This window comes from Monosiga brevicollis, genomic scaffold (assembly GCF_000002865.3).
Source record: "Monosiga brevicollis MX1 MONBRscaffold_2 genomic scaffold, whole genome shotgun sequence".
NCBI lineage: Eukaryota > Choanoflagellata > Craspedida > Salpingoecidae > Monosiga > Monosiga brevicollis.
Window position 1 is genome coordinate 249,851 of NW_001865039.1, and position 23,915 is coordinate 273,765.

The 23,915-nt window shown below is 56.0% G+C and overlaps 5 protein-coding genes across 5 annotated transcripts; 1 reads left to right on the top strand and 4 right to left on the bottom strand.

Moving 5' to 3' along the window:
- Positions 1–94: 94 nt before the first annotated feature.
- MONBRDRAFT_4746 (uncharacterized protein) lies at positions 95–7,434 on the bottom strand (the record flags this gene model as incomplete). Its single annotated transcript, XM_001742467.1, has 17 exons — positions 95–345; positions 445–566; positions 680–1,035; positions 1,207–1,296; positions 2,350–2,460; positions 2,579–2,898; positions 3,334–3,400; positions 3,511–3,624; positions 3,731–3,922; positions 4,008–4,103; positions 4,206–4,397; positions 4,502–4,612; positions 4,726–4,836; positions 5,113–5,227; positions 5,336–5,495; positions 5,604–5,736; positions 6,802–7,434. The coding sequence occupies 17 exons, from the start codon at positions 7,432–7,434 to the stop codon at positions 95–97; spliced, it is 3,174 nt and encodes a 1,057-aa protein (XP_001742519.1).
- Positions 7,435–9,137: 1,703 nt separating this feature from the next.
- Positions 9,138–11,412, bottom strand: MONBRDRAFT_4747 (uncharacterized protein; the record flags this gene model as incomplete). The annotated part of the gene is made up of 2 exons (XM_001742468.1): positions 9,138–10,001; positions 10,918–11,412. 2 exons carry the CDS (start codon positions 11,410–11,412, stop codon positions 9,138–9,140), a joined length of 1,359 nt encoding a protein of 452 aa, XP_001742520.1.
- A 1,475-nt stretch (positions 11,413–12,887) lies between these two features.
- Positions 12,888–17,478, bottom strand: MONBRDRAFT_35407 (uncharacterized protein; the record flags this gene model as incomplete). The annotated part of the gene is made up of 7 exons (XM_001742469.1): positions 12,888–13,369; positions 13,477–14,428; positions 14,574–14,983; positions 15,173–16,154; positions 16,286–16,984; positions 17,171–17,290; positions 17,379–17,478. The coding sequence occupies 7 exons, from the start codon at positions 17,476–17,478 to the stop codon at positions 13,237–13,239; spliced, it is 3,396 nt and encodes a 1,131-aa protein (XP_001742521.1). The 3' UTR covers positions 12,888–13,236.
- A 2,474-nt stretch (positions 17,479–19,952) lies between these two features.
- Positions 19,953–21,119, top strand: MONBRDRAFT_30726 (uncharacterized protein). Its single transcript, XM_001742012.1, has one exon. The coding sequence runs from the start codon at positions 20,087–20,089 to the stop codon at positions 20,990–20,992; it is 906 nt and encodes a 301-aa protein (XP_001742064.1). The 5' UTR covers positions 19,953–20,086; the 3' UTR covers positions 20,993–21,119.
- Positions 21,120–21,874: 755 nt separating this feature from the next.
- On the bottom strand, positions 21,875–22,630 carry MONBRDRAFT_4750 (uncharacterized protein; the record flags this gene model as incomplete). Its single annotated transcript, XM_001742470.1, has 3 exons — positions 21,875–22,117; positions 22,287–22,397; positions 22,517–22,630. 3 exons carry the CDS (start codon positions 22,628–22,630, stop codon positions 21,875–21,877), a joined length of 468 nt encoding a protein of 155 aa, XP_001742522.1.
- Between the last annotated feature and the right edge of the window lie 1,285 nt (positions 22,631–23,915).

The window sequence follows — 23,915 nt, forward strand, 5'->3', positions numbered from 1 at the left end:
GTGTCTGCAAGCGGACCAGAGAGAAGAAAAAAAAAGAAAAAAAAGGAGGAATGTCAATCAGACATCAACCCCCCATGAATGGTGGCCGACTGTTTTAGGTGGCTTTGATCTTGTCGGACTGGGGGCCGGGCTTGAGGTAGCGACGGGCGAAAAAGTCGGCAAAAAGGTAAAAGTAGGAGGCATACATGATCAGCGCGCCCCAGGCCGATTCGGGGCGGACTGAGTTGCACACAGTCAGGCGGTACGAAGCAATGTAGGTGCCAACGACCATCTGCAAGATTTGCAAGGAGGTGATCCATATGTCGCCTACCGGGCGATAGCCCAGTGCACGCGCTGCGTAGTAGGCTGCCCAGGTCGACCGTGTTAGGTGAGCTCAATCAGTGCGTCAGAAAAAATAACAAAAGGCGCCGGGCATGTGCATGGTAAGCGACGCGAGGGACGCACAGTACATGATGATGTGAACCAAGCTATTCATGGCGGCAAAGATGATGCCTTCAGTGCCCTGATTGTACTTGGGCTCGTAGAGAATGTTCCAGCAGTAGAGCATGACGGTCAGATGATGCCACCTAGTCACCAATCATGTCAAGCCGAGGTGACCCAAGTCCAACGACCAACAACCCTGACCCGGTCTGGGCCACGAACAAGCACGGGAGGACACACATCGACAACGACCACATACCAGTGCAAAGTGATGACCGGTCTTTTCTTGAGAACGAGAAAGAGGGTGTCGCCCATTTCGGGGATTTTACTGAGGGCAAAGGCAAAGATGGCCATGCTCGTCGGGCCCTGATGGCCCTCGGGCAAAAGATGACAGGTTTCGGGCATGATGGTACCGTTCAAGGCGTGCTGCACGGTGGTGGGGGCAGTGTAGTAAAAGGCGTAGACATTGAAGATGACGAGCAGAATATTCCATAGCACCAGCGGCATCTTCAGCTTGAAGGGCGCGCGGTTGGCCATGAGTTGGCGAAGTCCAAAGATCACGGGCAGGTACAGCATGGCTGCACCGGTCATGTACCAGAACAAACGGTCCAAGAGCTACCGGGCCATGTCATGGGAACATGGGGCTGGGGTGAGTGGGGTCGGAATATGATAACAAGCCACCGTCCGCATTGAACCTGAAAGCGCAAACGGGTCGTATAGGGAACTGAATCGCTGGTGCACATGCCCAGCCAGGTTTCTGGCACTTTCTCGCGGCCAGGGCCTCACCTGTTCACCGTCAACGGCCAGGCGCCATTGGGACACGGTTCGCTCGTACCATGCCGGCAGCTGTACAAAGCCCAGCGGGTAAGTGCAAGGCTGCAAGGAGGACCAACCCTGCCCATAGTCGATAATCTAATTGGAAACCCCTTGCGGCGTAGCGTACCCCAAAAAGGGCCCCGTTGACGTAGGGCGCGACAAAGGTATCCATGTCGCTCAGGAAAGGAAGAAGAAGCCGAGCAGCGCTGGCCAGAGCAGCAGAGACAAGAGACTACACTTGGCGGCAAGCCGTTTCACAAGCAGATGAGAAGGCGGGGCGGGGCGATTGACACAGCAGCCCTAGTTTGTTGGCACAGCGTCTGCGAGCCTTGTTCAATACACAACAATTGGAACAGGCAGGCTGGGCCACCGAACCCAGGCGAGTTTGCCCAAATGCACGTGCCCAAACCAATGCTGTCGTCCCCGATTCCCCTCGAGTGCCACCACACACTCGAATGCATATTACGTCCTGCTCACCCTATGCTGCTCCCCCGGATGTCCGCGCACCCACCCACACGTACACATCCTCTCTCCCTCTTCATCGGGCTTCACCCCTGCCGACCGCCATCTACTCCCAGCCCACTGTTGCTGCGAATCCAAACACCGCATGACATCTGCACGCACCCGTAGTGTGGTGAGTCCTGTCCACAAGCACAAAATGTCCACAAACACTCTTCTCTGTTTGTGTGTGTCTCTCTCTTGTCCTCTCTTCTCTTCTCTCTCTCTCTCTCTCTCTCTCATTCATTTCTCTATTTTCTCTCTTTCTCAGACCGACCAAACCAATTCATTTCTCTCCTCTCTTCTCTCCCTCTCTAAAAAGAAATTGATCTTGTCCGCAGTTGACAGAATTGTGTCATGTAAATGTGGCAAATGTGGCATGCAGTCACATGTTCCTCAATTCGATGGTTGTAGACCAACAAAGTGCCACGCAGGCAGAAGTATCATTTGTCAGATATTTGGCATCATCGATTTCAACGTCGGTCGCGCACCAAAGGGGTCGGACGGAGTTGCATCGGATGGCGGTTGTTCTAAAGGATCGGAGAATGCTCAGCATCTTCACCACCTCAAGAAGAGGAGGTGCCACCTTGCTTAATCAGCGACGCTCTCGTCAACCTGCCAGTCAAAGTTGTAGGACGGTGCGTCGCTGTAGTCGCATATCTCCTGGTTGCGATTATACCGCCACATCTTGTGCTCGGTAAAACGGCGGATTTTAGCTCGAAGGCCCTATGCAGGCACACAAAAATGGTCAACAAAGCACCACGCTTTCGCCCAGGCCCCGCCCGCCTGACGATCCTGCAAAAGCCGGGTCTACATTCCCCCGCAAAGCCTGCTAGGCGCCTACCTTGACCCAGTTGTTGTGGAGCAGCACGAGTTGCGGTTGCTCCACAGCAATGTCTGCAAGGCCCCAAAAGCCGCCCACAGCACCTGCCGGAAAGCGCTGCCGGTCCAAAAACTCCACTTCCAGCACAGCCTGTGTGGGAAAGACGTTGCGCGGCGGTGTATACAAACACTTGTCGTCCCCCTGCGTCGTAGCACCCTCCTTGCCTCCGCACAGGATAATGTAAAAGCTTGGCTGCTCCGTCATTGTGGACGTGGCAGCGTGTGCAACCACCTGCTCCATGGCCACAATCGCCATGGGTGTGGCGCGCACGCGGTAAAAGCCTGCCACATTCAAACTGGGTTAGTTGCTATCCCTTTTGCGGCCCACCCCTCGACAACGGCCGCTGTGGCCAAAGAGATTCGAAGCAAGCCACCGAAAAACTGACCCGAATTGATGCGGAGGGGCCCATTTGCGGCCACTTCCTCGGGCCACGGTGCATTGCTTTGTACCACGAAATCACTATCGCGCGTGCACAACGCAACAAACTTAACATGAAGGTTTTTCATCTCATCAAAGAGGACAAAGCAAGCCCCGCGCACATTCGACGACCACCCGTCCGGGACACACCCACCTCTTCATGTCGGCCAAGATGGGCAAGGGATTCTGAAACCAAAAGATATCCGTGTCTAACAAGCGGCCAAAGAGAAACACCAGCTTGAGACGCCCCGCAACCTCAGGCGCAAGCAGTTGGCCGCCAGTCAAAGTCAGCGCCTCACCTGTCCATGTGACATCGTAGCCCAGTTTCAAAATTTGCAGGACGACCTGAGACTTGAGCTTGGTCACCTACACCCATCAAAGCACACAGCAGTCAAAGTCAGCACCACCAGCCTCGACGCACACGTGCTCAAAAACTCACGCTGACCACCCCAACACGTACACACACATACACACACCTTTTTGAAGTGCTGTGAGCCATACTCCAGGTCATGCGATGTCAGTCCGGATATGTCCGAGGCTTGGTAGAAGAACACGGGTAGTCCCATGCGAAACCCAAACCGATACATGTCCTGTTCGATTTCAGGTGCTGGACGTGAGTGCGGAGGGCTCAATGTGTCCCAGGCGGTCGCTCGTGCCAAACTCTGCACCGGGTGCTGGTTGACCCAGTCGCCGTACCTCGTCAAACGCGGCAATGACAAGTTGATCATAAATACCCAGCTTGCGAAGTTGGCAGACAAAGTTCATGACAACATCGCGATACGCATAGCTGGCCCCAGTCACCAAAACGTGATTGTCACGGGCAACTACAGGCAACAGGTCCCGCAAGGTAAACGGTAGTCCATAGGCAGGCGGATGACCCTCCTCCGTCTACAAGAGCATTTGCCAGTGCCATATTAGCCGCCACCTCTCATTCCTGAGCCATCTTGGAGAGGGCGCGATGCTGGGAACGCACCTTGACGGGAATGTCAAACTTCTCGCGCTTATCAATGCTGATGCTAGCGCACTTGACTAGGTTTTTCTTGCGATCGTTCTCAAAGACCTCGACAATCTTCAGCCGACCCAAATCAACATGATGTAGGCATCACCGTGAGCTCTCAAACATTCTCGGGCATGAAGCGAGAGGCTGCATTAGCAAATTGACAGGCCTCACCTCGGGATCATTCTGGGTATTGAGCGCAAAGGCATTGTGCTCGCAGGGACATAACCCGGGGCGCAAGCGCTTGAGCAGACACATGCCCCCTGGTTCCATGCAGGACACTAGCTTCCAAGGAGCATGTAGTGTGGTGCCATCCTGATTGCGATATGAGCCATAGGTCAACGCTAAATGGGCGTTGTGAAAGATCTGCGCCACAGGACCCATTACCCAGAGGCACATGAATTGAGCATGGCGTGCAAGAGCAAGACAAAAGATTGCGTTCACACTGGGCCAGGGACAAGAGCTCGTACCATCCAATCTGACGTCTTGGATTTCATCCAAAAGGTGCCACCGCCCGTGTTGCGCTGAACGACGCCACTGGCACTTGTATAGTCGTGCTGTACGTGAACGGCAACGACCGACTAGGTGACGAAAAAGACAGACAGGAAGGGAAGACTGAGGCAAGCATGGCGCTCCATCACAACGTGCCCGTCTTGCAATTGGCAAAGGTTGATGGTGGCACCAAGTTTCAGACCTCGGTCGTGTCGACGACGTCGCGATAGCCAGCTTGAATCACTTCGTGCACAAACCAGTTGTCAAACTTGCTTTTGCCTGTCATGTGGGTAACATCGTACCGAGGCGTAAGCTGTCAGAAAAAAAAAAAAAAGAGAGACAGACAGAGACAGACACAGACACAGAGAGGAGAAGAAGGGTTTGTTTGGCGAATTGGTCCGGGAAACGTGTCAAAGCACTTCACCCGACCTCGAATAAAAGGAGGCATGATGCCATGAAAAAGACGCTTGCCCGAATTGCTCCAAACAAAATAATCCTGACCCACGGCCCGAGTCATTTGTGGTGGGTGATTGGTGAACGCAAATCTCAAAGACGCCAGCCGACCCAACCAAGATGGACACAAGCATACCAGACCACCAGCTGTGTGCAACGTGCCCTTGGTCTTGACGTAACCCATGAAGGCTGCCTCATTAAAGTCGGGACGTGCGGGCTCATACATTGGAGGCAACTCGTCGAGGTCGTATCTACAACCAACAAGACGGGGTGGGCCGTGTCAAGGGAATGGGACGCGGAACATTGAACGCCCACTGCAGAGCCTAAGCATGATGTATAGATGCTTTGGTCGAGCGTACCGAGCGCCTGTGATAAACCAGTCGGTAAACTGGGAGCGGACTTTGGCGATGGCATCGGGTAGGCTCTGAGTAAGGAGAATGTCGCTATTGACAATCACGCTCACGTCTGTGTCCCACTCGCTGGCCAAGTGGACCAAGGAGCCAGCCAGAGGCAGCATCTCTAAGCACACAAACACACGCGATACGCAAAGAGACCGTGTGAGATGACCGTGATGCCAAATCTGCAATCGCGGTGTGCGTCCTCGGCCAGTGTGGATAGTTTACGTACTAAAGTTCATGTCAAGATGGCGGGAGATAACGCAGCCAAATTCGGCCGCCACGTCTTCGTACCCAGCACCGTAGCCGACCAGAACAATCTCGGGTTTGGGTTCTAGCTTAACCCAGGACTCGATAGCTCGGCGCTAGAAGAAAAAAAAAAAACACGCAACAACACCATCATGCAAGAAAAAGAAGCATGTAGCTCAATGTGAGAACGGGCAGGTCAATGTGAGAAACGTCAGTATGCTGAGATCGAATGTTTGCGCTTGGTGCCGCCCCCCTTTCTTTTGAGCAGGAAGGGGGGGGGCGTGACCGAGAAGGCAAACACGGGTCGGCCAGAGCGTGCGAGAGGAAGCGCTGGATGTGATGCTTGCAAACAGATACCTGGATGCGCGCGGGAATTCCATCGAACCCTTGTGGAGTAATGAAGATGGTCCAGCGAAAGTTATAATCCCAGCCCTGGTGGCTTGCGGGAGCACCAGACCAAGGCGCCAGAGCCCGACGGCCAACGGCACTCGTGCCACGAGCCGAAGACCACCCGACTGGCACTGCACCCAAGTAGATTGCTGCACAGGCTAGCGCCAGCAGAATTGCAACGGCGCCGACCGTGGGCCGACAGCTGCGGCGTGACATAATGTCGACTCGCTTGCGGCATACAAACACTGCAAGGCAGCTAAAGTTTTGTTCACGTCACTCGCGCTCGCGGAAACGGTAGCTCGCCCGAATGAACCGACGAGAAAAAAAAACCCCAAGACTTGGTCAAAAGATGCTGAAAGGGCAGGTGGGTGGCTATTCAATATAAGGTGACTGCCTTGCTATTTACGGCGGGAGACGGGGGAGTACGGCTTGTTCTGGCCTTGGTTCAGAAAGTCAGGCAAATCAGCGGGCAGCCAGCTGCTCGGGCAGGCACTCGAGAAAAAGGAGCAGAAGCGAGGGCATGCACACAACCCAACATTGCGCGCTTGCCGTGTGTGCAAATCTTTGCTAGCGCGCAAACCTTTCTGTGTTGGGGTCAAGGCGCGCATGAAAGGGATGTATTGCCTCTCACTTCTTGAATTAAGTATGGCCAAAGTTTTGTGCATGCATGCAATCTTTGCTTGTTAGCCGTCAATGTAGGACAAGATCTTGTCGCCGCGTTTTATCGTCGGTTGATGATGGCAAAGAGGGGATCACCACACACGTTACATGCTATCTGGTGTATCGAGTACCTGGGCGGGCCGGAGGAGGTCGTGCACTGAGGACACGAGGGCCACAAGAGCAGGAAACCCGGGATCCAGCAGAATTCCGGGCAAGGCAGCTGCTAAAGCGGCCGGATCCTCCACCGGCGGCGCACAACCAGGATCGCGACGCAACCACTCGAAAATTTGTTCGTGTTCGGTGGTCCAGCGCAAGGTTGGGGCGGCATGGCTGGGAGAGGTATTGGTGGCCACGGTTGTCCGCATCAACGCCATTCTATCACAACCATCAGCAAACTGGCCCTCGGTGCTGTCACAGCTCGGACGACCAAGCGCGAGGCGGCGGCAAGGGCCTCGAGGCACGGCGGCTGCCAGCCCCGGCTGGACCAGAAGCTGACCTTCGGGCTCTGCCGATTCCGACAATGTTGAAGCTGGAGACGTCGCAAGAAGCACGGGACTGGCAGGTGCTGGCACTGACGCCTCTCTAGGCAGGGGCACGGGAGCGGTGTGCGTAGCGATTGCCATTGGATGTTGCGTGCGGCTAGATATGGAAGATGGAGCCGTGTTGACCCAGGGCGGCGAAGCAATCTGGGTGCATGTTGGTCGCTCCATGTTGGAGTCCCGCGACAGCGACAGGGCCGTTGTTGGTAGAGTTGGGTGAGCCATGTTTGAGCCGGGCAGTCTGCCATACCCCCACCAAACCAGCACCAATCGATGATGAGCAAGGTGGGTCAGCTGATTCAGCGGGCATTGGCTCAAGAGCAATGCGATCGAGGCGACAGCAAGGTTTGGAACCTGAAGCCTGGGTGGAACGTCACGCTGGTAGTCGTCGCCCCTGCGCCGAGCGCTGGCACGTTTGGGTAGTACTCAAAGATGTATTCGATTCTGCCGCCGTGCGCACGTGCAGGGCGCCCGCGCCGCCAATGACAGGTGAGGCCCCACCTGTCGATTCGATGTGTGGGATGTGCACCATCAGGACCGAGTCGGATGCAGACACACACCAACTTGGTCGACGCTTGGGCCGAGCTTTGCGCCACTCGGGAGGACCGTGGCGGTGCAGGATAGATCTTCTTTTGTACCTCGTTTGCTGCGCCTACGTCAAAGAAGAATACAATTCATGAAACTTAGAGGCAAAGTAAAATAGCCGACGGACCCAGTCAGCAACAAACGCCTCTCATCACTCCGCATCTACCTCCCCATCGCCATGCCGCTGCCGGTTCTTTTTTCCCCTTTCTTGGCTTCTTTGCCTGGTTTTAACCTTTTTGTGGGTTTTGACGTCGACGAGCAAAAGGGCCGGGACACAAATTTGTCGACAAATCGTCCATCAAAAAGCGCGGGAAATTTTTAAAGTGTGAAATAATGCGTCATTTTAGGAGGGATGCTCGACTCGTGTGCAGCTGCCACACCACACCTCGGCAGCATCCTGGCGTATCGAAACGAAAACGATGATGGCCCATGATCATCGTTCGTGCTCCGTCCCGCCATCATGCAGGGCCGACCGACCATTGTGTGAATAACCTCATTGCCAACATCTGTTGGCTTCTTACCAACCCCCTGGTTCTTATGATGAGGGTGCTGATGATCATCATTGTTCACGACACACAAGGAAATGCTGACATTGAAGCTGTCCGGCGTTTGCGTGTGCACATCAGAGCACGTGCATGTCACGGCAAGTGTCACGCTCTTTGGCACAATGAGCCGGGTGTTGGGTGTCTCGGGTGTCAAGCGCCCCGGTCGCTCGATGTTTAGACTAGGCAGGTGCATGTGAGAGGAGGTTGGAACTTTGTTATTCCTAACTGTAGAACTCAATTTCTTGAACTCGGCTAGCACATGAGACAAGTCAAGAGGGGCAAACGAAAGAAAAGTAAACGAAAACACTGGAAAGATTGTTCTACAAGTCAACGAGTGCCCGGCTAGCGGGAAGAGGAGGGGGAGAGGCGTTGGAGCAACAAGGCCCAACCGCCTGCGCCAGCCTCCTGAGTGTACACACATCGCAACAAGCATTCAAGTACGCAGTACTCAGCCGGACAAAGACTTGATGTTTTCTTCGCATCAAGAAACACAGCAACAAAAAAGATAAACAGAAAGAGTCGAATATAGTCACAGGAGAAGACCGCGGGCCCTTTATAAAAATGATCATCGATAAGAGTACAGCGACAAAACTAAAGGAAGGAACACAAAGTCATGCGACATGACTGCAAGCCCCGGCCCGCTTCGGGCAATGGCGAAGGGAGCCAAGGGGAGTTGGGATCGGTCAGGCCTTCAGTCGATGAAGATCAGCGCGGCAACTCAAGAAGGCAGGGCTCATCCTGCCACCATCGGACATGCCATCAAGAGGAGACGATACGTCGATCATCCACGGTTTTTCTTTAAGAGATGATAACGTGGCGATGCGGTGCCTGAGACTGCACGGAGTAGGCATGGGAGAGCTCAAAGTCCTCGGGGTCGTGGGCGCCGGGGCTATGCTGGTGGCCTTTGGCCTCGGTGAGGTCAAATGTGACGTGTGGCGCATGTGCCGGGTGATCGAGGTCGCAGTAGGACATGTCGCCCAGCGCCGAATCGCAGCTATGGGCCTCGTCGTGATCGACGCAGGTGGGTCGATAATGCGAGGGGCAGGGAACCTCCAAGGGGCTGCTGGTGTGCATCTCAAAGTCATCGAGCGGGTCGGCGTCCTCGTCGTCTGCCTCGCCATCGAGGTCGGATGTGTCGAGCAGCTCGCTGTCAAAGTCACTGATGGGGGTAGCGGCCAGCGCATCGACGTCAACGCCGGGGCGGAAAAAGGTATCCTGCAGCCCACGCCACATGCAGCGCTGCAAGAGCATCTTGCGAAGCGGAGTGTCTTCCTCGCGGGCGAGGGCAAAGTTCTTGTCGTAGGCCACCTGGACAAGTCCACCGAGGGTCTGATGAAAGGCGGGTGCCGAATTGCGGCGGGTGGGGATGGGACTGCGACTGGAGAAGGGCGCTGACGCGCGGCGGGAGCGGGGGCTCATGTTATTGGTGCTGTTGGTGACGGGTGAGGAGTGGCGGCGCAACGATGAAGAAATGACGGGCGCTGGATGATTAGAGTTATCCATGTCTTGTGAACGAGCCAGGGCGTTGTTGCAAGCAAAAGCAGATGACGCGGTGCCGGAAAGAAAAATTGGAGCGACTGCTCTTTGAGGTTTGGTGTTCTTTTGGAGGCAGCCGGCGAGTTGTTGGCGGGCTGCGGTTTTGTTCCGTGGGGCGCTGGGCCACTGAAGCACCACAGTTCAAGGTGGGTGCGGATGCCCTTTTGGCTAAAGCTGTGGTCCAAGTCGTGGTTGAGGTTGGTCCAACGTTGGTCAAAATGGTGTTGTTTCTCAAGGTCAATGTTCAGGGTGTTATCGAGGAGCGGGGCGAGTCGTAAAATGCCACCTCTCCCGTGCCATCCACCACTTCCACTCTCTCTCTCTCTCTTTTTCTCTCTTTCTCTCTTTCTCTCTCTTTCTCTCTTTTCTCTCTCTCTTTTGTTTCTTCTTGTTTTTCTTTTGTTTTGGTACTTTGCCTCTTTTGTCATGCTTGTAAGCCAACGTAGGGTCGGGTAACATTGAGAATCATCATCATCATCATCATCACACGGCTCATCCTCAACTCTCTCTCTGGTTGTCAGATGAAACCAAACTCTGCTGTGTGTGTTGTGTTTCTGTGTGTTTCTGTGTGTGTGTGTGTGTGTGTGCTTGGTCTCGAGTTGTGCGACACGCGACGTGCAGAGGGCCCAAACTCGTTCACCCCTGCTTGGGGGTTGGGGGACAATGGGAAAAGGGGGCCAAACTGCGGGACCGAGACTGGAATGCTTGGTGTCGCTGCCCATGATCCCCACGACACGGCGAGTTCAGGCGAGGGATTGCTCCTGGTGCGGGCTGCGCCGGGCCGTCCGCCCGCCTGGCACATAAAGTCCGCGACGCTGCGCACGTCCACGTCTACGTATCAGGGGCAGGATCGTGATCTCAGCCTTTGTTGACGTGTCGACGGCGCTTCCGAGGCCCTTGTCCCATCACGGCAGCACCAAGGGAATGGGAAAGGGTGAGCAGGACAAGCGAACAGACCAGTTTACAGCCAAACACCAAAACATGTCCCAAGTGCCCCCAAAAGCCCAAGAACGATGCCGCTCGCCATCACATGCGTTCTCACCTCCGGGCGTCCATTGAGGGTACGAACCTGCTCCCTTGCTGCTGCTGGGGTAAGAGCAACCCCGACCTGGTGGCGGGCGTCAAGCTTGACTGCACGCCCACCAACCCGAGTCGACTCTGCGGGGCGGGCTATGGGTAATCTTGTGGGGGAACGGTCTGTATCTGGATCGTGGTGATTGTGAGTGACGCGGCAGGGTCCATGGGGAGTGGCTGGGTGGCCATGGGCGCGCCCTGAACCACGATGCGTGCCTCTGCAGCTCGCGCGAGCGACACAGGGTTGGTTGATGGGTTGTGCGGACTCTACCACGCTGCAGGACTCTTTCTGGCCCTCAACCCCTGAGCCTCCCGACGCACTTGGCGCAATGACGCCCAAGCTTGATCCCTCGGTCTCTAGAATGCGCTTCCACCTGACGACCTCGGGCCGTGTGTTTGGCGACGAAAGATCGACACGATGCCGCGAGCCGGCAGCGGTGTGCTCTTCTGAAGAAGAAACCATGACGCCCGGCTTTTTGGCCCCAGGCAGTATGCATCACCCCACCACACCCCTGGTATGGGCGCTGTGAGCCGACCTTCCCCGCTTTTGAAATCGGTTCGAGTTTTCGCGTGTGTGTTTGGCTTGTTCTTTTGCCTGTGCAGAAATCAGTCAGGGGGACTAGGTGTGGAATAGGGCACCGTAGACGTCAACAAGCATCCTTACAAGAGAAGTTTTGTCCACCTTATGGTCCAAGCCAACAAACAGAGGTAATGGTAATAAACAACACGATGAATGAACGTGTATCTGATGGTGATCATCTCCCTGAACCACTGCGCTTGCGCCTCGCAGTCTTGATTCGTCTTTGGGTAAATCCCCATCACACCCATTGAGTGTGCCTGTTCGCACACATGTCCACACTCAAAAGAGCATGGAGCATGGAGATGTCAGTCAGTTCGTGAAGGCGCCGTTGGAGATGCTTGATCACCGTCGTCGCGATGATGATGATTGCTTTTCTCCCTTGACTCGCTTGTCAAACCCTCTTCCAGTTCGCCCTGCGCATCATGTCCTTCTGCGTCGCACCTGTCCGCTCAAGACCCGTGTGTGGCCGTTGATCACCGCTCTGCTGCGACGCATGATAACAAAAACGCGGAGAACGCTCGAGACATGCTGACGAGGGAGGAAGAGCAAAGGAGGAGCGTGTCACGAGACAGGCCGCCTTGACGCTGTGTGTGTGCGACAGCGCCTGTATTTGACAGGTCATGTGAGGACCTGCCCGTCAAGCACAACGCGCGCTCGCGCGCGCGCGCGCCATCTCCCTGCCATTTGCTCGAACGCTCACAGGTGCGACCATCGAGCATCACCCCAAGCCGTGCCAGATCGGCAGCTCCCAAACACTCGATCCCAAGACTCGTGATCCCCAGACGAGGCCCTTCCCCAACACACAAATGGGTGCCGCCCATAGCGTACGCACAAGTCGCCAGCAACATCCCCAGCCGCATACCATCTGTGCAGGCTTTTGCCGACAACACGGTCGCCGCCCTTTCTATGACAATTGACACCCAGATGTTCAAAAACAAATCTACTGGAATCGTACTTCCACTACGACAAGCATCCATCCGGATGTAGATCAGATTCATGCTGCGCGCTCGCATACGCACACGATTCGCCGGCCTCGAAACGTACAACTCGCCCCATAACCTTAGCCCTGACACTCTTGTCCGCACCTCATGCAAGAACCCATAGGCAGACTGCAATGCCTTGCCCATGCACATTCACACTGGCGCGTTCCACTTTAAAGAAACAATCGATCCCTGGTGTTGCTTTGTCTGCGACCACAGCCACCATAACATCGCCCAGCATCAAATGTCATGTTGCCTCGGTTCGAAACGTGCGTGCGTCACCACCATGATCGGCGTTGAATCGATCACCGACCCCAATGTCTTTTGACATGAGCCGATTGACCATGTGTGCTTGTCCAGTTTTTTTTTTTTTTCTTTGTAATTTCAAATTTGAGTCACGTGTGACGCATCTGAAAGAGTTGTCCCTCACGCTGGTTCATCGGCGCACGGGTCACAACACTTGGCACAATCTGAACAACGAATTGGGCAAAGCATCATCAGACCCATCCATCGTGACGGGACCATAGACCGTGTGCCAACAGACTGTTATTATCGACACAAACACTCGCATTCACCGTTTGCACTATGAAACATGAACAGCATTGCTCTGGCACATTCACATGTCGCCGCACGCGCAGCGTGCAGGGGCCAAATCCAGTCTACAATGCACAAAAACATGTACAACGTGCCTCCCTTCACACCGCCGTGGATGCCCACGTCGCTGCAGCTACGAGGTCATGGAATTGGCAATGGCCACGGTGCAGCGGGTCAAGGCTCGTGGATCTGCCTTGAGCAGCTCATCGACTAACACGGTCTTCCAGGCACGTAGTCCCTGAATTTCTGTCGTCATGTCACTCACCCTATGCAAACAAACAAAAAACCAAGAACAAAAAAAATGAACGCATAAAGTGGCAGTGCACGCCTTCTCCAGTTTAATGCGCACCCAAGCAAGGCCTCTGCAACGCACCGATCGCGAAGATGGGATATTTCCTCGGTCATGCGCTCCTTGTCCCCGTGCAAGAGCTTGAGTTGCTGTTGAAACTTAAAGTTCTCATCCTCCAGCCCGTCCAGTCGATCGTGCAACTCGGACTGCGTCATGCTACGCTGGCGCAACTCGTCCAGCTCTTGCATGGCTTCGGCATAGCGCTTCTTCATGCTGGCAACGCCAGTGGCATTGCGGGCCTCTTGCAACTTCTCCTCCAAAGCAGCCTTTTCCTGGATATGGCGTGCCTCAGCCGCCTCGAGCTGTCTTACCCGCTCCTGTAGCTCATCCACCTGTGAATGCAGCTGGGCCTTGCTGCCCCCGCCTCGCATGCCCGGGAGATGGCGCTTCTTCTTGCCGGCCGCCGCCTCGCTGGCGCCAGCGCCGTCCCCCATCTCGGCCTCGTGCAGGTTTTCCTGGGAGGCGCTATGTGGGAGACCTGTCGCCCGCCCCAAAGCCGAAGTCAACCCTGGCTTGCGCGCTGCACTACGACCGGCACGTGAGGGCACAGTCTCCGCCATCTGCTTGGCCTTGGCTCGGCTGTCGTGATAGCTGATGAGCGGAAACCAGCCGTTGCTGGCGTTGGTGCTTGCAATGGCGTCAAGTGGGAATAAAATGCATCCCAAGACTTCGTTGGCCTTGAGCCGTCCACTATCCCACACTGAAATTTCCAGAGCCGTGTCTTGGTCCACACTGTAGGTTCGCGCTACCGGTATTTTGAACCGCTGCTCGAAGATGGGGTCGTGCTGCTTCTTCACCACCCGTGTCTTTTGTTTACTGGCCCGCACCGAACGGCCCTGACTCAGAAGGTACAGCTTCACGTACGTGTCGCCTGAGGACAGGTGCCGCGCTTCGTTAACGGTCACCATGATCCAGCCCAGATACTTGACGTCGTTGTCATCCGCTGGCTCAAACCAGAGGTTGACATTGACCTCGCCTGCAGAACAAAGGTCAAGTGCGGGGCGTCGCGTGGTGAGCCGGCCAGACCATGCACAAGGCTGTGCGCCACGCGCTCCCACGTAACATGGGCCAAGCCGCGGCACTGGAATTGGGTCGGCGCTTTTGCTGCAAAGCAATCTCACCTTGAATAACGCCGTGTTGCACAACATTGCCCGACGTGATGGAGAGGAGCGAGTCGTTGCTGTTGGTGCGCCGCAGCCCCGCCACGCGATGATTGCTGGGCGTGGTCTCGCTCACACCGCCCGGCGGGTCTGTGATCCCTGAGCTAGTTGGCTGGCCGCGAGAAGCTGTGGCATTGGCCGTCGTGGACGAGGCGGAAGTCGTTGCTGCCAACCCGGAGGAAGGGTTGACGGCCTCTGCCTCGGGATTGAGGACACGCCCCGAGTCGGTACGCGTGATGGAGGATGTCGAGCGATTAGAGTCGCGTCGTGAGCGCGGATTGGAACGAACCTCCGGCCCGCCAAGCTTCTCGCAATTGGCGCGCCCGCGCTGGAACGGAAGGAGGCGAAACCAGCCCTCTGTGCGGGCAGACCTAATGGCGGACACAACCAAACAAACCCCATGTTCGGCGCGAGTGAAAAAGGAGGGTGTTAAAAATGCCAAAGGGATGAATCGTGGTGAATTCAGGAGGGGGTCATGGTTCATGCGTTTTGTGCCGCTTGGACCCATGCGTTTGTCGAACCATGCAGACCGCGGTTGTATAAAGGGTGAATGGACCTACATGAGGAGATCTGCCATGGAAAATGACATGGCGCCGTGACATTCGTTGGCTTTGAGGCGCGCGTGGTCCCAAAGCGAGATCTGCAGGCGATAGGCGGCCGGTTTGTGGTTCACTTCAGCGGGGACGGGCACCTCGAGCTCAATGGGAACGGGTAGGCCAGCCTTGCCGTGCTTGCTCTTGGTCTTGGTGTCCTTCATGTCCGTGCCGTTTCGGCTGATGTAAAATTTGACGTATGGTGCCTTGTTCTGAATCTCAACGGCATCGGTCACGGCCACGCGCAGCATGTTACCCTTTTTGTGTCCAGGGCGCTCTTCGTACACCAGCGAAAGGTGCAGCTGTCCAGAGATATTTTTGGCCGATACCACCTGATCCGGCGCGACGGAGATCATGGAGACGAGCGATTCGGACGAGACTGTGCGTTTCAAACCGCTGCTTTTGTCCGGTGTGCTGGCCACATGCGGTGGCTCATTGGCAAATGTTCCACTCATGACGGGGGCGGGGGCGGCAGTCAACCCGTTGTCTGTGCTGGCCTTGCTTTTAGATGAAGCCTTGGGCGTATGTTCTGGTTCGCCCTTTGGCTCAGCTTTGGGCAACACTTTGGGTAGGGTCCTAGATTCAGCCTTGGCCTCGACCTTGGGCTCGGGCTTGGGCTCGGGGTTGAGCTCGGGCTTGGATTCGGGCTTGGATTCGGGCTGGGGCTCGGTCTTGGGCCCTGCTGTCTTGGATCCTTCTGTCTTGGATCCTTCTGTCTTGGGCAAGGCCTTGGGCGTGAGCTCTGACTGAGCCCGGGATTCAGAGTCTGACATGTCTAAGATATCTGTGCGGATCATTGGAGCGACAGCCGTTGGAGGGACGGCCGTTGGAGGGACGGCCGTTGGAGAGACCCGTGCCGGCTGCTCCGTTTCTGCCTGAGAATCAGAGGGTGCATGGTCAAACGGATTGCTACGTTGGCTCGTCGCACTTTGAGGCACGGGAGTGGGATCTACATATGGAGAGACCCGCACAGAAGGACCACCGTGAGTAGCAGCATCACACACATCCCGAAACAGGGAGAAACGAGCCAGGCTCACAGCATCAGGTCAGGCGCACGCGCCGGGCAGGAAACGACTCTACCTGGGTCGACAGACGCATCCATGTCAAGCTCATCGGGCGGTTCGGACGCGGCAAGGCCGGCCTCAGCCCCGTCCTCGTCGTCTGGGTGTGGGTCATGCTTGACAACGGGTTGTGCAAAGCGATCAAAGGCAGCGGCTTGTGCCTCAAAGTCCTGGGCGGTCGACAGACTGGCGGGAACGGTGGCAGCGGCCAGTTTCTCCTCTTTGACGTCCGTGGTGTCCTTGTGCTTGCGGCCACCCACGAGACCCTTGAGCCCACGCCGGAAGGAGCCAGTGCTTTCTCGTTTGTCCTTGTCCTTGTCCCCCCGCGTGATGGAGTTGAGACTCTCAGAGGAGCCGCCATGCGAAGGTACCATGGTCTCGGCGATTTTACTCGGGGACAATGTGTCTTCCTTGCTCAGCAGGTTGTGTTGCTCGCGGCCCATCACCTCGGGCAGAAGTTGATACCAGCCCTGAAGGCGAGGCTCCGCCTGAATGTCGGGAACGGAGAAGGACATGCCGCCAATGCACGAGTTGCTACCGAGGTGGGATCGGTCCCACAAGGTGATTTGCACGCGCACTTGGGGCAGTTTCATGTTGGGTTTGAGGTAATACGCAAAGCGTTCCTCGTACAAAGGGTCGGTGCCCTTCTTGCTGGGCTTGGTTTTTTGTTTGGTGCCTTTGACATCCTGGCCATTTTCCGAGAGGTAGAGCTTCACGTCTGCAGCCGAAAGATCAGGAGAATGCAGCAAAGCGGGCGGGCAAAAACACGTGTGAAAAGAGGCGTGGGCAAACCCGCAAGGAGGGCATCAGCCAGCTGACACCCGGGGGCTGGAGCTACTGCAGCCATGTCACGCTCAAGATTGCAGGCCGGGTCAAGGAGCGCGTGAAGAGCCGAGGTACCTACAGGGTTCCTTGGTTGAGAGACCGATGCCCTCCTTGACCAAGATGTGAAGAGTGCCTGCTGTTTTCTTGCGCGCCTTGCTGTCTGGCGGAGCCTCAAACTCAAGGTCCAGTTTCAAGGCGCCTAGAGGGGCAACGAATGAGGGAAGGACACTGGGGCGCCAAACCAGACGACCAACTCGGACAATGGATTGATGAACCTTGAATCTCACCTTGGGCGGGACGCTTGGAATGGTGGCGGCGCTCCGACGTGACGGAAGCCAGGGAGGAGATGGAGTCGGAGCGGCGCAACACAAATTTGTGATCTGCCATGTTGGTTCAGTGTAGTCGCGCTTGCCAAGGGTGCAAAGTACTGTGTGCTCGCGTGCTCGGGGCGGCACTGGTAAGCGCAGGTTCTCGTGCTCCTCAACGCAGACTAGACAGTTGTATGAGGATCCACTAGTGTCCACGTCTGCTTGGCCGCCTATCGATCGAATGAGCTGGAGAGCTGGGTGACTGGCCGCCGTCGCTGACAGCCGCGTAGGAGCCGTTTGGCGGTAGCCTCAAACCTTGAAAGACAGTGTGTGCTTCAGTTGAGGTTAAAAACCCCGTTATGTACGCATGGCCTTACCCCACAAGAGGAGGCGCGCACACGACCACAGCAACCCGGGGCAAGCAGCAGCCGCCAACCGTCTGACCTGCACTGCCAAATCACATCAAATCAAATCCAGAACTCAAATCGATGACCGCGCGACAACAACGACGACGACGACGACGACCCGGTGAAATAGCTCGTCAGCGACACAGGCCAAAGGGAAAAAAAAAGTAGAGATGCAGAGCTACGAGTCGAGTTTGGATAGAGAGCCGTGCCAAGTTCAAAATCAACAAGCTGGTTCGCACAAGGTAAATTCAGAGGTTGGTCCGCGGAGGATGCTCAAGACCAGAGAGGGCATGAGTTGCACGATTGTGCAGTGGCTACATTTGCAATCCAAATCTGCAAAATTGTCATGGTGTTTACAACAGCTGTTGTGGTATTTTGTCAGCAATACTTGGCTGTTGTGAGTTAGTGTTCTCAGTGTTTTGTTGTTGTCATCTTTGGATATGTTGGAAGAGCGAAAGCAGTGAGAGTTTTGGTGTGGTGTTGCAGCTGCGGAGAAGACCGGTCCTGCTTCAGCAAGGAGTGAAAGTGTGCCTGGTGACCAAGTACCGGTGCGGCTGCTCCTCTTCATCCCCTCTGTCCCGCTTTGGGCATTACCCCCTTTTCATCTTGCTGACGCTCTCCCCCAGTTTTGGCTTTTGTCAGGCATTGCTTGCGGTCTTGTGCGAGCTATGGGAACTATGGGTGGGTTCGAGCACGATCTTCCCATTCCTGAACGGAGGCCAGCTTGTCTCGAGGGGGGCAGAAAAGGAGCGCTGACCAGAAGATGCCTCCTTCAGAGAGAATTTTTGGCGCGCAGCTTGTGCTTTGAAAAAGTGCCAACAAATTGCCAGTGCCGAGCGCTGCCACCTTCCCGAATGTACGTCGTTTGGGGATATGAGAGCGCCTGACAAACAGGTGCCTGACAAAGAAGGCATCCTGTCGTCGGCAAGGTCGCACTCCAGCGGCCGATACCCCAAGTAATTGTCGTTGCTGAGCCATGCGCTTTGAAGCGGTCAGATTGCGGACGGGTGTGCGCATGTAGATGTTGTTTCCGAACTGAATTTCGTCGAGCGGGCGGGCGATCTTGTTCATGCTCCGACGCGAGCCTGTCTCACTCTGGTCTTCCACGCGGTCAGCGCGTCACGCCGATGATGGTGGTCAAGATGGGAACCGACATCGTTGTATCTTGAGCGTTGAGCAGCGACCACGGCGTCGGCCCCAACGCCACAGCCCCAACCGCTGCGTGATCTGCCAAAGCTGCGCAGGCCATCCGACCTAGAAGAGAAGATCGCAAGCAAGCAAGGCTTTGTCAACCCGCAGACCGAGAACTCTGCCTTTCCGCCGTGAAGGCTTGACTAGTCCAACGCCCCTTCAATTCCCTCCCAACCCCGTCGAGCCCATGAACCAAACCGGTCAGCGCGGGTCCTTGGTGCTGACTGGCTGAGAAGATGCGGGATCGTGGGTGGCAGCGGCAATGGCCACATCCGTCACACAAGGCCAACCCAACTTGTGGACACGCATGTTTCCACATCATGACATTGTACGCATGCGTTACGTGGTGATCGTCTGCTTCGATGCGCTTGGGAGACCTCCTGTCCACACAATGACGCGATCAGAGCAAACCACTCCCAACAAACCCCAAACCGACCTTTAAAGTGTCCCAGACCGTACCCAAACACACTGCGTCCCAAGCCACATCTCAACCCGTCATCCCCCTTGAGCCCACGCTGATGCAAACATGCATGGGCTCACAAACAGCAAGTATGAGCACACGTTGTTTCATGGACCCTGTTGCTCAGACGACCATGAATGCTTATGTGCACACCCCTGATGAGCGGTCATAATTTTCGTCTCATCCCACATACCCATACATCTTCACACATGGGATTATGGGCATGTTTGTTTGGTTTGGATTCAGACCTATCAGCCGTTCGCGTTCGTTGTGCGCTTCCCTACGCACCAAGCATCAAAAGCACGCGCTGGCACGCATGGGTGTTGGCGCGCGCTTGCTGCTGCGATAGAAGAGAGGAACCGTTGACACACAAACACACGAACACACGAAACAGCGAATCAAGAGGGAAGATGAACACTGTTCTCTGGAAGCGGGTGGTCTCCGATCAAGACCTGGGGACACGGGCTCGGTCTCGGTGGCATTTTCCAACCACCTCAACATCCTGCTAAGTACCCCAACACGACACCCGGCCATCATCATCATCTCCTGCAAATTGCACAGAACCATCTCAGCCAGCCCCCTTATTAGCCACTCAGCTTCACTCGACCGCCACCGTTTCTCCGCAAAAGATGGCCCCCCGTCGTCGCACCATGACCCCTGTTCGTGTGGATCGTCGTTCATCCATGCCCATTCTCCGCCGCCCGGCTTCCCGTCCTTCCCGCAACACGAGCACTGCTGTCGCTGCCTCTGCGCTCCTGCGCAATGCTGCCTCGGCCTCCACGCTGCCTCTGCGGCGCCAGCAGGCTGTCTCGCACCCTACTCGGGCCCACAGCCGCCTCCACTCGGCCAGTAGCAGTGTTAGCAGCGTCGACCTGGCCCGCTCCCTCCGCCAGCGCGCCGCCTCGGCTGGTGCCGCTGAAGCTCCTGATGCCTCGTGCGCCACCACCGACAAGCCCACCGCCGAGCAGACTCAGGAGTTACGCCGGGCTCAACTTCGCGCTCACCTCTGGACACGACTCCAGACCCTCCTCAAACCCACTCACGCCTCGACCAGTGCCTCAACCATCCTCCCCGTGCACGAGATGACCATGGGTGACAACACCCAGCTCCTGCACCAACAATTGGAGCGCCAACTTGCCCAGCAGCGCGCCCAGCAACTCTTGCAGACCCTCGCCGCCTACCAAACCCGCCGCCAGCAACAACAACAACAACAACAACAACAGCAGATCAACAACAATAACGACAACAACAACATGCCTTGGCATCAGCCCCTGCCTCGCTCGTGCAACGCCAACACGATGCAAGCTAGCCCCATCACCGTCCAGCCCCGTGTCCTGGAGGAGGATGCCATGCCGACACGTCGGGCCTCAGTGCAGGCCGCTGAAGTGGATGACAACTCGAACATCCAGATCGTGCCAGCCTCGCCCTCGCGCTTGACTGCAGCCCACAACCTGGCCATGAATGAGGCCAACAACAACCTGCCCCCGGCTGGACCCCGTCCTCGTGCTGCTGCCGTCTTCATCTTTGACTGCTAGATCCCCTGTCCGCCGTCCTTGTGACGCTCTCGGTTTTAGTTTTTGCCTCGTAGCGGCGTGATTTGCCTCTGAGCATAGTTTTAGAATGAGTGCCATCCCGAATTTAGTCGGCCTTGGCCAACCCTTCATCCGCCTCTCTTTTTTTTTTTTTTTTAATCTCTTCCTTCTTTTATGACGCCTCGTAACCGACTTGATCCCATTTGACTGACTGCCCCTGTCTCCTTGATTAACATGTAAATTGAGCAAGAATCGCAACCGTCCTTGATTCAAAACCTCCTTCCTTATTCTTGTTGCTGATGGCCCTTATGGAAGAAAAGATCGTTCTTTGAAGCGGTTAGATTTCTCGGAGTGACTTGAAGAGAGGGACCTTGGGCCTGAAGAGGCGTTGCCCACTGACTCACCGGGTCCCATCTTTGTTTTGTTGTTTTTCTCTATTCTTTGTCGATCTTTGTCGATCTTTGTCGATCTTTGTCGATCTCTGCCTCCTCTCACTCCCTTGCGTGCTGCTTTGACGCCTCCTCTGTATGCATGGAACAGCTGCCGCCACACGTTCCCACCTTGCCATAGTGTTTGACATTCGACTCAATTTCAGGCGCTCAGCGCCCCGCCTTGAGGCAGATCAACAGGCCTCGAGACCTGGCCAAGCAAAGACCTCGACAAGTGTCGCAGCCTTGACACCACTGCTGGCAACAGCTTCAAGGACTCGGGTCGCGCAGGCCCAACGCTACTTCGACCCGTTGTAATTGCTCGTCTGCGTGGGCACTGCCGGCCACGTCATCGTACCACCGCGTGAGCTGCCCCGCTTGCCGTACACCAGAGTGCTCAGAGGATGGCGGCCTTCGGTGACTTACATGGTCTGCAATAGAGGCGTAATGTCGCTCATCAGCGTATCAATCTCCTCCGCCCTAACAAACAGTCGTTGCGTCGCACGTCGGTGTCAGTAGCGGCAAGGTGGAGCGACGTGTGCGCATGGTCGTGGGTGCTCCTGGCTCGTTGTTTTGAGATGACGCGTGCGTACTGGCTCATGAGGCCGTCAAGCTCGGCCCGTTGCTCAGCCGAGGCCGCGACAACTTCCCGAAGCCCACTCTGATGCTCCTCGGCATACTTGACCGACAGTGTCGTGACCTGTGGGAGGATGGAGGCAGGCACAGATCGAGGAGGGAGGCGTCAGTCAAGGGCGAGTGAGCGGGCCGTGTGTGTATGTCTGTGTGTCTGTGGGCGGGACTGCGGCTGTATGGCGGCTGTGCAGGCCCGGGTGTCTGTGTTGGCCGTGCCCGTTTGGGGTATGACGTACGGCACGAAGGTTGGTTTTGAGGCCGCCGTATAGGCGGCTCATGTCATCGGCCAGCCGGCGCACGTCGTCCTCGAGGTAGGACATGAAGTTTGGGTTGATGGGTCGCTCGACCTATTGCACCAGACGAGAGACGAGGACAGGCCGGCAAGGAGGGCGGTGTTGCATTCCAATATGCCTCCGAGTGAGTGGCCGGCTCACACGCTGGCACGGTTTGCAGGCCCTGAACTCACCTCGAGCGTCGCACTGGGCGCCAACACCTCCGTCCCACCATCCGGAATGTTGTCCAAGACCGATGTCGAGCCCAGCTGGGCCTCATCGACCGCCGTCGTCCCCGTAGCCGCCATTCCCAGCGTCGCTGCCCTTGTCTCCGTCGCTTCGCCCTGCCCTGCCCTGCCCGCGCGTATCAATTCCCTCAATCCCGACGGCTCTCCAGATCTCCAAACTTGAGAGGATTTGTGCTCAATCAGTGAGAGAGAGAGAGAGAGAGGAAAGCGTGAAAGTGAACGCACAACACCTAAAAAAGAAAGAATTGTTACATGTACATGAAGTGCGTGTGAGTGTGCGAAAGACAAAACAAGTCCAAGTCGGTCAGTTGGTCAAGATGTGGCACCTGCTATGCGGTTGGACTCAGCGGGGTTGGAGCAGCCGCAGGTGGTGAGGGTTGGGTACCGCCCGAGGCCACCAAAGTCGACGCGAAGAAGCCGCACACTGGAGAAACAAGCCAGCAAAGAAAAAAATAAGAGAAAATAGTGCGAAAATTAGCAAGAAAATAGGGTAAATTACAACGACAACTTTAACCAGGCTTACATGGCAGACATCAAGCACACAAAGTTAGAGGGCACTAGTTTATATTGACGTGGCTCAGCCACAAGAGTGGCTTGCAAGCCCTCACGGCTTGTGGTCCACTCCCACCCACAACGAGATGACCAGGGTCACGAATGTCATACTTCGCTACCCAACAGCTCGATTGAGCAATACATGTAGCACCTTTTGACATGTGTGTGTGTGTGTGTGTGTGTCTCACCCCAATGGTGTGCGTCACATCAAGCTCCGTGTGTATGTGTGTGTACTCTCTCTCACCCCTTCACCAACACATGGTCACAACGGCTTCCCTCTCTCTCTCTATCTCTCTCTCTGTCTCTTCCTTACCCTGTAGTTGACGCCCTAAGCATCTGGTTCATTTCCTCTCTCTCCCCTCTCTTTTCCTTTGTGTCTTTGCTCCTTCTCAAACCAATTCATCTCTCTCTCTCTCGCTCCTCTCTCCTCTCTGCTCTGTGCCGTGCTGCTGCGCTTCGTCGGGGTGGGTGTGTGTGCATTTGCTCTCTTGTTCGTGTGGATCGGCATGATGCGCGCCTCGTTTTGGTTGGCGCTCGGCGTCGTGGCCCTCCTCTTTGTTGGTGGCGTTGCGGGTTCCCTGGAGGCACCATCGTGCTGCAGGACGTGCCACGTTCCCATTAGCAAAGCCTGCGGCGACGCCTGCATCCTCTACGACGACTCGTGTCATTCCCCCGCTGGTTGCGCCTGTAACGGTACGCATCGCTGCCCCCCCCGGCTTGCATGCCGTTGATAACAGCGTGTGGTGGCTCATCAACAATTTGCTCGCCACTTGCTCATCTTCCTTCAAACATA